At 39.2% G+C, this 15,984-nt stretch overlaps 2 protein-coding genes across 2 annotated transcripts; both read left to right on the top strand.

Annotated features, from left to right (window-relative positions):
• Positions 1–66: 66 nt before the first annotated feature.
• aldh16a1 (aldehyde dehydrogenase 16 family, member A1) lies at positions 67–9,749 on the top strand. Its single transcript, XM_020652053.3, has 17 exons — positions 67–313; positions 1,541–1,640; positions 1,796–1,922; positions 2,009–2,166; positions 2,256–2,333; positions 2,785–2,972; positions 3,057–3,215; positions 3,310–3,468; positions 3,944–4,100; positions 4,304–4,379; positions 4,535–4,640; positions 4,977–5,113; positions 5,281–5,451; positions 6,489–6,693; positions 6,816–7,001; positions 7,706–7,831; positions 7,950–9,749. Exons 1-17 carry the CDS (start codon positions 224–226, stop codon positions 8,118–8,120), a joined length of 2,394 nt encoding a protein of 797 aa, XP_020507709.2. The 5' UTR covers positions 67–223; the 3' UTR covers positions 8,121–9,749.
• Positions 9,750–12,496: 2,747 nt separating this feature from the next.
• LOC109997541 (ferritin, liver middle subunit) lies at positions 12,497–14,462 on the top strand. The gene is made up of 4 exons (XM_020652054.3): positions 12,497–12,807; positions 13,339–13,485; positions 13,763–13,888; positions 14,013–14,462. Exons 1-4 carry the CDS (start codon positions 12,706–12,708, stop codon positions 14,166–14,168), a joined length of 531 nt encoding a protein of 176 aa, XP_020507710.2. The 5' UTR covers positions 12,497–12,705; the 3' UTR covers positions 14,169–14,462.
• The last annotated feature ends 1,522 nt before the right edge of the window (positions 14,463–15,984 follow it).

Here is a 15,984-nt window from a genome sequence, read left to right as displayed (position 1 = left end):
ACACCGGAAGTAAACGGGTGAAACCAAAGACTGTGAGCTCTGCGCATCTTCTTTTTTTTTTTTACAGCTGAGGTTTTTTTCAAGTGGGAGGGAAGTTTAGCTGGCTGCACGTTGCGTTTGACGCGTTGACTTCACCGAGCTCCACAGGAAAGTTTATCAAGTTGAAAGCTTGACAAAGAACACAGGGTTGAAGAAACTGCTCCTCTCTGGCTTCTTAACTATTATGGCTGGTAGCACCATCAAGACTGTGCACGATATTTTCCAAAGCATGGAGTACGGACCAGCAGCAGCGTCCAGCACTGCCACTGCACAGGTGAAGTTGTCTTTGTCATTCACGACAGTGGAAGGTATTTTATGGCTTTTGTTGTCACCAAACTGAGCTACATTGTGGCACATTTTAAGGTTACTGCTCACTAGGTTAAAACTATTTGACCCATGTGAAGTTCATTTAATGAAAACTGACAGTGGCCCACAAGGCAAGCATGTGACACCGTAACGCTTCAGGTTTACTAAGTTATGAAATGTCAATGCTGAAGGCAAGAGGTTTGGACGTGTGTTTCCACTTAAAGGAAATCTGGACTACTGGTTTTTCATTATCAAGTCATTTCCAATTGGGTTAACCCAAGACTTAAATCATAGGATTTCTGCTAGAATTCCAGACAATAATAAAATAAAAGAGAAAGTTGGTTAGATTATTTGTTGGTGATATACATGGTAAAAGGATGAGAAAAAAAAAGATTACAGAGTACTGTAAGCAAATGTGTTGTCAGTGTTCTGTGTGGCATTTTGTTCTAACTAGAAAATGTAACTGTGTGATATTACTAACAATACAGACACAGCTTGAGTTTGGTCTATGCCCATGAGCTTGCTGATTTTGAGAGTAGATCAATTCTGTACTTTGATCTTCGGTCTGTAAATAGTTGACCACTCCACTAGGTACTCCCCATCAGCAGAGGTGGTGTCTTCCTGACCAATAAAACTTAAGCATAGGTGTGGATATGTCTCATGTGCAGTGGCAGATTGTGTTATAAAGACGCTCTGAGGCAATTGTTCTGTGTTAATAAAGTTGATGTGAAGTAAGTTAAATTGAAATCAAAAGCGTAATGACCAGTTGTATTCTTTTTGTCATGACGACTATATCCTGCCATTTAATACACACAAAAAAAGAAAAACTTTTTGAAAGGTAGTAACTTGACATACAAAATAGTTAACTTTTTGGCACCGGTGCCCTAGTGGTTAGTGCACGCACCCCATGCACGATGGCTGCAGTACTCCATGTGGGTGGCTGTGGTTCTAGTCCTTTCCCACATGTCAATCCCAACTCTCCCTGATTTCTCACTCGAGTCTATCCACTGTCCTATCTCCAAATAAAGACATAAAAAGTAAAAAAAAAAACAAAAAAAAAAACGTTTTTTGTTTATGGTGGGAGGAAAAGCAACTCCAAATGTCAGCCACCGTTCATTATTAGAGGTGGTTTTGGTTACCATATTTTAATCATCTCTTTACCATCTGATTTGACTGTTTCTTCTTTCTCCCTCAGGCCTGGCTGGATCATCATTCTCGTTCTCTGGGTCTGTTTATCGATGGCAAGTTCATCCATCCAGTAGGCAGACAGAGCTGCTCCCTGACTGATTCTAAAGGTAAAAGCAGCCTGAATCTAAACTGCATAGAAAACACACCCAGAAGACACTTAGATCTAATATAGTGTTTTCATCTGCCGACAGTTTTTTTTTTTTTTTAAATTAAGGTGAGGAAAGTGATAAATGCATGTTTTCTGACTACTCTGGTCTTCCAGGTGGAAATGTGTGCAGCGTAGTGTGCGCTGTGGAGGATGATGTCTCCCAATGTGCGTCCTCTGCTGTCAGCGGCTACAAAGCCTGGAGTGGACTCACCTGCCACCAGAGGGCCAAAGTGCTGCTCAAGTACGACAAACTCCCCTTCCCACATTTGAGACACTTTGTCTCTTTACTGGCTGTCCTAATGTGAAGCTGCATGTCTCCGTTCACAGGTTAGTGAGCGTTCTCGGCCAGCACGGTCAGTGTGTGTCGGAGCTGTGTGAGGCATGTGGGGCCTCCTGCTCTCCCTCCACCCTTGTCAGACTGCTGCAGTACTACAGCAGCTGGGCTCAGCTCAGAGACACCCTCATCAGTAACTGGACTACACTTGGTGAGGTTATCAGGGTGTTGACAAAATATAAGTACAAGTTTTATTTTCAATGAAGTTTTTGTTTAAATGTATAATGTCTTTTTCCCTAGGTGTGGTGGCAGTAGTTGTTTCTGATGACTGCTCCCTATATTCCCTTATGCTCAAAGTCATACCAGCACTGGCCATGGGTAACACACAACAAACACACATAAAAACATTCACTGCACTTTTTAGATGTAAATTGAAAAAGTTCTCTTGTACTTTAGCATTGAATCTAGGGCTGCAAATAATTCTAACGATAATTATCAAGTAAACTGCCAATCTTTTTCTGAGTTGGTCAATTGGTTTTGCTGTCATTGAAACACTCCAAAACAATGGGAAAAAAAAACATTACGGTTTTCTAAGAGTCAAAGGTGATGTTTATCTTGTCTTAAAAATGATCAAAAAGTACAAAGATGTTCAGCTTACACAAATTAAAGTCAGGGGATAGAAGTAAATGTTCACATTTCTGCTAAAACAGTTAAATGTTTGCTTGAAATTGATAATAATTCAGTTATCGGACTTTAATCAAATCTTTAATTTTGGTTCACAGTTGTGGTAAGTGAGAGTGAGTTGTAATTAAATTCCTTCTTCCTCTAGGGAACTCTGTCGTCGTTGTCCCTGGTCAGAGCACTGCACCTGCACTGCTGCTGCTCGCACAGCTTTTTATGGGAGCAGGGCTTCCAGCCGGGGCTCTTAATGTTTTAACAGGAAGTGACGTGTCACTTGGTGCTAAAGTGGCCCAGAGCCCCAGCATCAGTTACATCACCTACAGTGGCAACAAGCAGGTGTGTGAGGAAACCTTTGTCGCCTACCCATACGTTTGTTTTGTTTACTTTTTAAATGACCAAAATGGTTTTCTCATCTTTCAGAGTGGGATGACTCTCTGTAAGGCCACAGCTGGGATGAGCGTTCCTGTTTCTTTTTCCCCCTTCATTGGTGCTACATGTCCCTTTATCATCTTTGAATCAGCTGACATTGACAGTGCAGTGGATGGAGTGATAGAAACTGCCTTCAAGAAGAAAAGAGAGGTGATTTACAAGATTAGTACCCTCCACAGAAAGATGGATTGTGTCTTATGCAAGCCTATCAGACCATCACATGTCCTCTCCCCCCCCCCCTCAGGTCCACTGGGTGTTGTGCGTTCAGGAGAGTGTACTGGACACTGTTGTGGCCCGTCTCAAGCTGCGCATGGCAGGGATGAAGTGTGTGGGCCTGCACAGTGATGAAGATAGGGTCCTGGTGGATGCTGCAGTACTGGTAGCTCAGCAGCAGGGGGCCACGGTTAGTCAAAACAAAAAAGTTATGTCCAAGCTACAGTGGCTTCAACATGTCCAACTGAAAGAGTATACTGTACGTTCACTCCATTAGAGGAAACTATTTGATGGATACTTAGTGTACATTCATTCGATTTTCCATCCAGTAGTTAGTCAACACATGGATAGAGTCATAGCTGTTTCCTCAAACCACAGTGTTGTATTTCACACAGGTAGAGCTTTCAGCTTGGAGAGTATTTTTTCTATCCAGCTACACCTGTGATCTCTTAATTATATTATCTACATCTTTAAGTCCATGTCTCTTGTCTTCATAAGGACCACAGTAAAAAATATTTTGAATGTAATTGTTGTATCCTAAATATTATGTGTGATTTTGTGTCTTCCTACAAGTAATTGCAAATAAATTAACCTAACACGCTCTCAGTAGCAAATATATGTAGAGTTTTTAAAAAACGATTGGTTTTGCTCATTTTGATCCACAGTTGGTTCAGTCCTGCGCTGCACCCCCAACAGGTTCTCAGTACCCCCCAACAGTGCTCTGTGGGTCGGTCCCTTCCTCTCCATTTGTGATCAGTCCCTCTCCTGGCCCACTGCTGCCCATCATGACCTTCAGAAGCAACACAGAAGCAGTGACCCTGGGTAAGGGGGGCTCTGTAAATATCGATTCATGAATTAAAAATTGAAGTATTTGTCTGATTTTGTTTAGTTACAGTTGATGAACATTTTGTCCTACAAAACTGAATGTTAATTTTTAGACTTTTTGAGAGATGTACATGTACTCTGTATTTTATTTTAGCATTTGTATTGAACATTTAAACAGCTGTAGTCTCTGTTTTGATTAGGAAACCACAGTCCTCATGGGAAGGCAGCCTCTGTCTGGACTGAAGACCTCACCCTGGCTCTAGAGACAGCTAAGAGGTACACGCATACAATTTCTCTCCTCTTTCCTTTCTTCTGCAGTTTTTTTTATTTCTTGAGGGAGAAATCATTCAAAAATGTTTGCTGTGAAAAGTTTTTTTTAAAATTTTTTTTTATTCCTGGCTTGTATTTATATTCTTCTTTTGTATTCTCAGTCTGTCAGTCGGCTCAGTTTGGGTGAATTCTCACTCTGTGTCCGATCCCTGTCTGTCTGTTTCTGGTCACAAAGACAGCGGGACCTGCACTGACGGAGGACAGGAAGTGAGTTTCACTATTTTATTACACACATACGACAGGTTACCAAAAACGGACAGTATTCTATTATGAAATATTTTGTACCAGAGATATACTATACACGTAAAGGTGACGAAAGAAGCACATCTGTTAATTTCCAAATAGGGTTAGCTAGCTATCTTTTTAGTCATTAGCATGACAGCTATAATGCGTTTAGCTAGACTATTTAAATGAAGTTAGTCCACACATGATTCTCTCAAGGCTAGAAGATATTTACAGAAAAATGTTTTGGTTATGAGCGCCCTCTAACTGTGTATATATGAGTCCTGTACTGTGCGTTGATCACCTCTCTGCTTCTCCTAGGGTCTTTACCAGTTTCTCCGCCCCTCCTCTTCTCCCTCTACTCCTCTCCCTCGCTCATTCCCTGTCTCTTTGGACTACTCAAAGTTTGGAACCACAGCATCTCCCACTGTCATTCCTGATGACTCGGACCCTGCCAGGTTGGTTCGATAGCATTCCTTTACTTTGAGTCATGTTTATAACAGATTAGGCAATATAAGCACATAATTATTTTTGAAGTACTTCATACAAGAATCATACATTGAAATTCACGCAGGTTTAACAAGATGATGTTCTTCTCACATGCATCACTCTCTCCCCCCCTCAGTGCTCCAAAGCCTTACTTACAGTTTGTGGGGGGTAAGGCATGTAAATCAGTGTCTGGCTGCAGTGTGGCTATACAGTCACCAGGGGGAGGCAGTGTGTTAGCCTACTGTCCAGATGGGGGCCGAAAAGATGTCCGTAATGCTGTGGAGGCTGCTATCAAAGTCCAGCCAGGGTGAGAGTTTGGCCACACAAACATACACCAAAAACACAACAAATGCTTGTGAGTCGTTAAGCCGTTGAAGTTCTAAAACTAAAATACATTTTCTTTTCTTATGTTAAAAACCCTCCGTGGATACATTCTGAAATTACACAGATATACATACAGTATATACAAATATAGGAATAAGCTGAGTAACAATACATTTAAACAAGGCACACATTTTTCTTTTCCCAATCTGCTGTTTGGTTTTCATGCAGCAGACATTACAAAGAAATGGCACTGAGCTGCTGTAATCAGCAATAGTTAAAGAAAGTGCTTCAGTCAGCAGCTGTCCATTGTGAATGTAATAACATGTTTCCACATTTCTTGACCACATCTCCACACTAAGGCATCAATTTTTCTCTCAAAAACAAAACTGACCAGCCCAAACCGTGTACCTCTTTCATGACTCTCTTTTAGTTTTACTAGAAAAGCTGTTGAAATTTAAATCCTAGTTTTCCGAGGTCCACTGCTGCCAGGGAGCATTATTGTGCTCAATTACAGTATTCAATTTGACCAAGGCTGAAACTCTCAATACTTTTTGAATGTAACCCCTTTTTAAACCTCAAAATGTAATTAATACAATTAAATTCATCCAGGTGAAATTTGACCCTTATAAACACCTACTATTATTCAAACTTTCAACCTCTCAATTCAGATGGACAGCGATTTATTTCAAAGCCAATTGTAGGCGTGTGTGTTTATCACCAGTCAAAGTCCAATTTGACTTTAACAATTTGTAAAAAACATAAGTTTGTCATATAGACTAATTTGGAAAAAAAAGAGTGCAGAGTGAGAAGTAAAGTAAACCATCAGAATTACAAATACCCCCCAAAACACAGCTATACCTGTTGTTACCCAAACACTGGCTCTTAAAGGTACAGTGCATGATCATATATATTATATACAGTATCTGCGTGTGTGGGTATGGAATAACATAAGTCACTCATGTTATGGGCTGTGCTGTGGTTGTATATGACATTTGTTTTAAAATCTTTTCCCTTTTCTAGCTGGATGAAAAAGAGCCCTTCTGCACGCGCTCAGTCTCTCTACTCTCTAGCTAAGGGCCTGGAAGCAAAGAGGAAGGACATATCTACGTCAATCAATGTCCAAACCGGTCTGTCAATGGAAGAGGCTGAGAAAGAGGTGGAGCTTAGCATCATCAGACTTAGTGATTGGGCAGCCTACTGTGACAAAGTCCAGGGAGGAACTGTGGTGAGGGCTTTTTCATGTAACGCAAATTTAATAAAATAAAAAAAACTTTCCATTATTGTCAGAAAAATTGGTTGTATTTCCTGAGACAGCTTTCACATATTGTTTGTCCTTTGTCCCTCCAGCCTATGCCACAGTCTGGCTCTGCTCTCTCATATGCTGAAGCCTTAGGAGTCTTGGGGGTCATCCTCCCTGACAAGAATCCCCTCCTGTCAATGGTAACACTTCTTGGGGCAGCTGTCGCCACTGGCAATGCAGTCATCTTGGTCCCAAGTGAGAAGTACCCACTACCTGCTTTGGCATTTATTCAGGTCAGTTTGAAAATGCTAAATTTGCTTTTTGGCTTAATTTAGGTATTATAGTATTCATATGAACATGTATGTTTATATGGACTGTGTCATTGTGCTATCATCTTCTGCATTGACTTAAAACAACAGGACCGATAGGGCAACCAACCATTGATTTTAATAAACCTACTGATAATGTTCATGGATGGAAACATGCTTAAATTACCGTACATAATTTTTTTTGCAGATATTTTGGAAGTTAAAATAGAATAAATCTTGGTTGTCATTGCTATATAAACAACGAATGGCAGTTAAGCAGCTCTTTGTCAGTGGTGTACAGATTAAACAGTTATATTAAAAAACAACATAACACAGAAACATTAATCACGAGCAATGGGCTGCTGTTTCTGACACCACTGTCATTTTCTGACATCAGAGCAAAGACAGACTACTCGAGTGACTGTAGAGCCCTTGCAGTTTTTTGGGCTGGTAAGTTTGCTGAGACAGTCTTGTACAGCCGAGTGTCATCTGCATAAAAGTCTAAAATTACATAAAATTGATTATTTAAAATTCTATCGTTAAATTATGAACACAAATTTAGTGGGGCCAAGAACAGATCCTTGAGGTATGCCAAAGTCAAATGACTATACTAGATGTTTGTGTACAGCAGTCTTTGTGACATATACCCTGATTTTCATAGTCCCTTTCTTCCTTCTGCTCATCTCTAGGTACTCCAGGCTTCAGACCTGCCAGCAGGTTTGGTTAATGTTATCTCTGGAAGTAAAGACCAACTGACAGCAGCACTGGCTCATCACAGCGTCATCAAGGCCATCTGGTACTGGGGCAAAGCTGAGGTGATGATGTGAAGACAGGGCCATTAAAAAACATTGTTACTTCTGAGAGCAGAATTATCTTAAGTTCTCACTCTGTATTAAACAATAACTTCTCTTGCTCTCTGTTTTTTTGGTCTAGGGCTGTCAGTTCCTCCAGTACACCTGCACCAGCCCCCTGAAGACATTGCGCCTTTTCTGCCAAAATGACGCTGGAGAAGACGGAGGGAAAGACTGGTGTCATTCTTTGGTCCTGGAAGAGATGTGGAGAAATGCCGTCCAATGGAAAAGTGTTTGGATTCCTACAGCATGAAAGACAGAGGGAGAGAGTATGCAAAGTGAAATATATATAATAAAATGTAACCTTTGGGGCTTGGATTTAAATGGAAGGATTGTTTAAAAAATTAGATGTTAGTTAAATTACCGTTAAAGTAAGAACACCACCACCCTCCTTAATAACTGCTGCAACACATGCCAACTTACTTTACTTGCATTAGCAGTTTACAACTTTGTGACTTCTGCTCTTCAAAGGTGCTATATAAATACATTTTACATACTAACTTACTTTCATACAGCGGGGAAACTGAACAGTGTGGACCTTCTAGTTGTGAATTTAGATTTTTTTAAAGCACAGTTACTACTATAAATGATTTGGTTAACCAGACATGCTAACTATTGGTTTTGTTTTTTAGGTGGTAATTATTTCTTGAGGCAGTTGTTTCAACATCTTATGGCCAATAATTTTTATACACAAGAAATCAAACATTAGTGAAACCTAAGGTCTCAGGTAATGCGAAAAGGGCTAGCAGAAACAAAACAAACCTGAAAATCAAAATCAAAGACGAATTGTAAATGTAAAACCCTCAGCTTTCAAATGTGTTGGTGTGCTCCAATATTGATACAAATATTTTAAAAACATGCAACCTTAAAATTAAGATAAAATAGTGACTAATTTAAATGTATTTAAATTTGAAGTTTCCCACAAAAAGATTCAAATGCTCCCAGAAATCATGAAGTCCTGCCCAAAAAAAAGGTGAATGTCTTATTTGGTTATAACATGATTTTTTAGAAAGGTCTGCTTGTGAGCAGACCGACTTAATACAGAGGTTATGGCAAAAGAAGCTACAGTGACTCAATCTGGGTTTCAAACACATTTACAAAAAGCACTTAAACAGGCACTGAATTAGAAAGGGTTTATATTAAACTCCTTTTATGAGGGTCATATGTCTACAGTATTGCTGAAGCATTAACCTGTGACTATTGCTTTAATTGTGAACATCTACAATGGGGTGATTTAAATGACATATTCCTCCATTCCAATAAAGACAGCCAGTGTCGGTCATTCCTCTCAGTAAAAAGTCCACCTGACATTTGCTCTGCTGTTTGTGCAATCATAAACACATGACCTGATAACCTTCTACCTCTTCTTCTTCAATCATGTTGTTTTTCATACACGCCACACCTCTGGTTTATTTCTACTTTTCTGACTTTTCAGGCAGATTTGAAGATAGCAGAACCCTGGTTGAGAGAATATTTAAAGGGACTCGAGATTTTGAAGTACATTAGATTATAATAGAGACTTGTTTATTTCATTACAGTGTCTCAGTTGAAGTAGTAATTTGACTTCAAATATATCTCTTTTTTTCAGTCTACCACTTAAAACCTCACACGTCTTAAAGGTTCTGTTGATGACTGAGCAAAAGTCTCTCGATCATGGTTTGACTCAATCTAAACATTCTGTACTGTTTATCATTAATACTGTATAATCATTCTGTTTTAAGCCATGAAAGTGCCCGTGCAGCAAACATTCCCTGTAAAATGTTGTGTGTTTCCATGTCCAAATTCACATTGTAGAAAAATATGTTTCATGCAGATCTGTTCATGTGCTTGTAAGCCCTGTTTCACTGAATGCAATCCATAAAAGAAGATCATATTTAATGGATTTTAGCGCATGTTTTTTTTATTTAAAGTAAACGTTTGGGCCTTTGGCTTCATTGGATAGGGCTGCTGAAGAGAGACAGGAAATGTGGGGAGGAGAGAGTAAGGGATAACCGCTAGGCTATCGTCAGTTGAATTGAAATAGACAGCCAAATAACAGATTGCAATTGTATTTATTTCCGACATTCATAGCCCCCCTTTATAATCCTTTTATTTTTCATCTAATTTCAGACCCAATACCTAGAAAACTATTGACATAGCCATCATCTTTAGCTGTCCCTGGTGTTTAGCGCTAATAAGCAAGTGTAAGCCTTCTTAAATATGGTACAGCTTCCTGACATCAACAGTTTGGCATTTCTTGTGAACTTGTCAGTATGATGACATGAGCATCAAAATCAAAGCAGACTCATAACTGTAGTCATCTTCAGAGACCCAAGTTAATAAAGGAAAAATAAATCAGAATACCACAATTAAAAAGGCTTATTTTGGAACAACATGACAATATAGATCACTGTTATGCTTGCAAGGCTATAAGAAAACGGGCTAACTATTCAGAAACAAAAACAACATTGTGTACAAGTTGTGTTTCTTTTGTGTCTAGAATTGAGCAGCTTTGCATGACATTCAACCTTTAAGAATTTTTTGTAGCTTGGTTCATCTTTTAGCTATCACTTAGTGTTACTAATACACACATACATGTAGACACTGTCGCAAAACTGGACACTGTGTTTAAAATGCTTATATCATTGTATTGGTTCCCATTTTGAATCCTTGTTCCTTTTTCGTTTTTTCAAACTTGTTCCAGCCAGTTGAGCACTCAAACGTCTTATAAGACCTCTTCACTTGTTACAAGACTCCTCCCTTTTACCGCCATCATGACCAAACAAAGTAAAGGAAGTATGGCCTTGAGACTGTGGTATGCTGAGTCAAAACAATGACTCAGCACAGTTCTCAGTTCAACTTGATACTGCTTTTCACAAGATTGAGCAATTATGTGATATGACAAGGCAAAAAAAGACATCTAAATTGCTGAGTCACAGCAGGTACTGTGTTATATTGTTGGATACAAAGATATTATAGCCACACAGTGCTCTTCATCAACAAAATTGGTTTTATTGTCGCCTAGTTTAAAGACCAACAATAAATGTAGGACAAGTTATGTTGCTTACATGAAAATGATGATAAGTAAGCGGTAGCTACATCAATCAGTCTGCATGTTTTGCTACCTGTTTCTCTTTTATTTCCTGTTACAATACGGTACAATTGTCGATGTTTAGCACAGATGCTAAATTTCATGTCCAATAATCTTCAAGGCCCTTCAATGCTCAGTTCTCTAAGCCAGGGGTTCCCAAACTTTTCATCCCGCGACCCCCAAAATAACGATGCAAGAGACCGGGGACCCCTTCTGTCCCTGGAAGTGGTTAAAGCATAACGCTGCACACAGCAGCACGCACTAATGGGCCTATCCAAACACTGACATTAGAACAACAATAAAAAATACAGCAGCCTTAAACTAATTGAACAACATTTTTGTATGTAATTTCACAATAATAGGTAAAATATGTAATTTCAAGTCATTTCCAGTTTGCATTTGTTTTTGGAAGGCAACTCGTGACCCCAGAGGGGGTCCCGACCCCCACTTTAGGAACCACTGCTCTCTGCCACTTATTCTATTCATGCAGCTTGAGCCTTGACATGGTGTTCAGTACAATACAAAATCATGTATTATTGGTAGGAATTAAACCTCTATAAGACTTTTGAATACAGCATTTTTTTTGCTTTCAGCAATCAGAGGACTTTTCTGGCTTTCCAAACTCAGTATTTCTCAACAGTGGTATTAAGTTATGCAATAAAAAACGCCTCGGTGAAAAGCATGTTATCAGCAGTTCTGGGAGTTCATGGTGTGTTCATGGTGTGTTCACGAGGTAAAACTAGTTCAGTTAGCAACAATAAAAAAAGGTAGATAAATTTCTCAGCCCCAAAGAACACTCTGAAACAACAAGTACAGTAAAACATTATCAAAGGTCATTTGCCTTTATTTGCAGTTGCAAAACACTCAAATGAAAGTTTTTAAGATGATTAAATCATTTTTTATTTTCATAGCACTAGCCTACTGAAATTATGTAGGCCTACAACACAAAACTGTTTTAGTGTTAAAAAATATCATTTGGTTTTCCTGTTTTATCGAGACCTTAGTAATTAATTGTTAGATAGATAGATAGATAGATAGATAGATGGATGATGGATGGATGGATGGATGGATAGATAGATAGATACTTAGATAGATAGATAGATAGATAGATAGATACTTAGATAGATAGATAGATAGATAGATAGATATATACTTAGATACTTTATTGATCCCGAGGGAAATGCAACTTGTTGGAGCTAAACTGACAATCAGCCTACATTCTTTCTCACAAAAAATAAATCATTTAAAAATATATATATATTTTCTTTAATTCACATAAAATTATGATTTTATTCTCTTGAAACATCAAAAGTGCTTTGTGACTGAAGGTGAGTGGTAGCTCAGAATAAACTAATAGAATATTTAACCTCAGACAAAGTGGTGAAAAATGCAACTTCATCCTCATAGTTTTTTTTTTTTTTTTTACCAGCGTCATGTGAGCTTTGCATTGATGTGTTGTAGAAGTGAGCTTTGTACGAGTGGGCGGAAATGTGGGCAGTGACGTTACGTCTGTCACGAGACCGTACGTCGGGTATAAATACAAGGAGCGACGCCTCCACCATTTCACACCAGGGAAGAAATCTGCAGGAGTTCTTGCTTCAACAGTGTTTGAACGGAACTTCTTCCTTCGTCCCGATTTTCTTCACAGTTCGTCTGCATTCCGGACAAGACTTTCTACTTGAACACTACTGAAAAGGTCGCCGTAAAAGCTCTATTTTTGTACCGTTTTGTTAAGAAAAGCGCAAAAAAAAAAAAAACGTCAGCCAAAATGGAGTCCCAAGTACGTCAGAACTACCACCGCGACTGCGAGGCCGCCGTCAACAGGATGGTCAACATGGAGCTGTTCGCCTCCTACACCTACACTTCCATGGTGAGAGAGAAACACGTTTTTGCACAGACTTAATCTAAACTGCAGATTCCAAAATGGGCTGCGCGATGTGTTAAACCTTTACATTCAACCTGAAGTGGGATAGTAACCATAGACTGTGTAGCATCTTATTGCATGGTGAAAGAATGGGGGAAAAATCGATACAAATGCTACTTAACTGTGTAGTGTTTATATTGTATCTTTACTCAAAGCAGCTCTTCAGTCTCTGCGTTTCTCTGTTTTTAATATTTACAGTCTACGGTTGTTTATCGCTGATCAGCAGGTTGCCAGATAAGGAGTGCTGTATCCCCCCACTCACTTCACTGCAAAGAAAGTGCTGTGTCATGCTTACTACTCACTGACTCCCTCTTACTCATTGCTATCTGTGCCTAAACAGACAGCACACCAAAGTAATGACTCGTATTACTGACCACTGGCTTCATAACTACCATTTGTCGCGACCGTTTTCTTCCAAATAATAACCGGTTATGTCTCCTAATAACTGTTTTTGTCCTCCCCTCTTGCCTCTTGCAGGCCTATTACTTCTCCCGGGATGATGTGGCCCTTCCAGGCTTCGCCCATTTCTTCAAGGAGAACAGTGACGAGGAGAGAGAGCATTCTCAGAAGCTGCTGGCCTTCCAGAACAACAGGGGAGGACGCATCTTCCTGCAGGACGTCAAGGTGGGCGCAGACTGCAGAACCGGTGTATTGCTGTATATTCTTTAGGCCTTGAACTATATTATACCTTTTACAATGTTAGATAATATGTTCAAACAATACTATATCTGTTGACCGCTGTTAGTAGCAGTCTAAAGGTCTACTGCACACACAATTATTGCCTAAATAACCTATTTTCCTCTGCAGTCATTTAATACACCAGCTTCATTGGGCCATGTGTACAAAAGGTTTAATATGAACATGTTCGGTCTACTAAATGTAATGTTTTTCTTCTTTTTAGAAACCAGAGCGCGATGAGTGGGGCAGTGGGCTTGAGGCCATGCAGTGCGCCCTGCAGCTGGAGAAGAATGTCAACCAGGCTCTGCTCGACCTGCACAAACTGGCCTCTGAGCACGTCGACCCACATGTAAGTTTCATTAAAGATGATCTAAGAAGGCGTTGTGTATTTGATTAAACTTCAAAAGTATCTGTTTCTTTACCAAACCAACACTTTTTTTCTTTTTTTTTTTTTCTTCTTCTCCTGCCCTCAGATGTGCGACTTCCTGGAGACCCACTACCTGAACGAGCAGGTGGAGGCTATCAAGAAGCTGGGTGACTACATTTCCAACCTCACCCGCATGGATGCCCACACCAACAAGATGGCAGAGTACCTGTTTGACAAGCACACCCTGGGTGGGAAAAGCTAAATGCAGAGTCAGGATTAAGCTTTCAATGAGAGTCTTAATGACACAAAAGGCTTTAAAAAAAATAAAATAAACACCTTTCTGCTTTATCTGTTCATTCACTCAGCCTCAGTTTAAGTCTAACCTGCTTTGTCTACGATGGTGATAAATTCTCTTGATCTGGTGGTGTCGCTGTTCTTTAAATGTCATTTGTCAGGATGGGTATTCATCAAGGTATGGGTTTGCCCTCGTTACCTGTTAACCCTCCTTTTGGCACTTCTGATTGTTTCTGAAACTGAATAAACATTTTGAGCTGGACTTAAATTTGTGTTTGCATCTGTTACAGAACCTTTTTTTTTACATTGTGGGTTATGTTAAATCACAGCACCATGTCAGTCAGAAACATATCTTTGAAAACTTGTTACAGGCTTTTCATTCCTGAATTCTTAAGGGTGCTCAAATTGTTTAGTTTTAGTATCAAAAATGTTTTCTGACGTAATGGGGAATTTGTCTCCTGAAACCCTAACAAAGACCGGAACATGACTGTTCTTGCAGTCTATTTTGCTATTTTATATATATATATTATCTATTTGGCTGAATATATAAAGAGGGCACTATCACGTCATGGTTTAATCACAATTCTTAGAAGATATTTTCAATGGGCAAACACTCACTTCTCTTAAAATGGTCAGAATATTCCCGTCCTCAGATTATGTAAATACTGACATCAGTCTAACAGTTGCATCAGATTCTTTTCACCAAAAACCTCTTATGGAAGCTGTTTTGGATCCCTGTAGTGCAAATTGTCTGAAGATATGAGAACCGGTGAAGAATTAAAAATCTGACTAATATGTATGCATTCAAATTTTGAAGCACCAGAAGTTAAAAGTATAAATCATGCAAAGTTACTGACTTTAATTAAAAGAATGAATATATAAGGGGTCTCACAACACTGTACATTTCTTATGAATGAATTATTGCCCCTGGGGGAATTGACATGCATAAAAATGTAACTCAAACAAACATATACATATTGCTGAGAAAAGAAAAGGTGAATATCCACCCTGAGATCAATGAGCCTCATTTCATCACAACTTCATAACTAACTTTGGTTTTTGAAATGTATTTCTAATCCAAACGTTACAATTAAAAATCAAGTATGATCATAAAATTGAAAAAAGTGTAGGTTCCAAGTAGGCTACCTCAAACTTGTGTTGTGCAACTGAGTAAAGGGACTTTTTCACTCACTACAACATCATGGACACGAGATGTTATGTGTTATATTGTTAAGCATGGCGGCCCTCTGCTGGAGAAGGTTGGTAGTGCAACTCGAAGACAGAGAACTGGACTTTTGATTGAACCTGAAATCTTGTATAATCAGTATCGCAGACGCGTTGAGACAAAGTCAAAGTGAGAGTCCATAGCCAACGTAGTTGTGCAAAGATGAAGATTTCAGAATTTCAAAAACGGACATCAATCAAAATGACTTTACTGCAGCAACTGTAAACTTTCAAAAACTGAGTGTCTTCATGTCTTCATGTAGGGCTGTGCTGCTTTTTTGTGAAGGTTAGGTCCTTTACTAAACTTAAAACATGTCAGAGGGACGCTTTCATGACTGACCGCTCTGTTTGATCAGTTGCTGTCCAGGGTGCTGAAACCTGCAGCGCAACTCAACTAGAATCACTGACCTATTATTAATGACTCAGGTCAAATTATTGAGCTTATCTCTGCAGTGAAAGCAATCAAAATATATATATATATATATATATTATTTCATCCAAATGAGAAAACAATTCATATCCCTCCACAGTGAGACCGAGCTGCTTACACTGTATAATAC

The sequence above is a fragment of the Labrus bergylta genome, chromosome 16 (genome assembly GCF_963930695.1).
Source record: "Labrus bergylta chromosome 16, fLabBer1.1, whole genome shotgun sequence".
Lineage (NCBI taxonomy): Eukaryota > Metazoa > Chordata > Actinopteri > Labriformes > Labridae > Labrus > Labrus bergylta.
The sequence above is the reverse complement of the archived record's forward strand: the minus strand, read 5'-3'. Positions and strand labels throughout refer to the sequence as shown.

What these genes read in the sequence shown, in the direction of transcription:
- aldh16a1 (XM_020652053.3), top strand. Translation starts at nt 224, where the DNA reads ATGGCTGGTAGCACCATCAAGACTGTGCACGATATTTTCCAAAGCATG. An exon ending in AGGGCCAAAGTGCTGCTCAA is followed by an intron (nt 1,923 to 2,008) that starts GTACGACAAACT and finishes CTCCGTTCACAG; the next exon opens with GTTAGTGAGCGTTCTCGGCC. An exon ending in GATGACTCGGACCCTGCCAG is followed by an intron (nt 5,114 to 5,280) that starts GTTGGTTCGATA and finishes TCCCCCCCTCAG; the next exon opens with TGCTCCAAAGCCTTACTTAC.
- LOC109997541 (XM_020652054.3), top strand. Translation starts at nt 12,706, where the DNA reads ATGGAGTCCCAAGTACGTCAGAACTACCACCGCGACTGCGAGGCCGCC. An exon ending in CCTACACCTACACTTCCATG is followed by an intron (nt 12,808 to 13,338) that starts GTGAGAGAGAAA and finishes TGCCTCTTGCAG; the next exon opens with GCCTATTACTTCTCCCGGGA. An exon ending in TCTTCCTGCAGGACGTCAAG is followed by an intron (nt 13,486 to 13,762) that starts GTGGGCGCAGAC and finishes TCTTCTTTTTAG; the next exon opens with AAACCAGAGCGCGATGAGTG.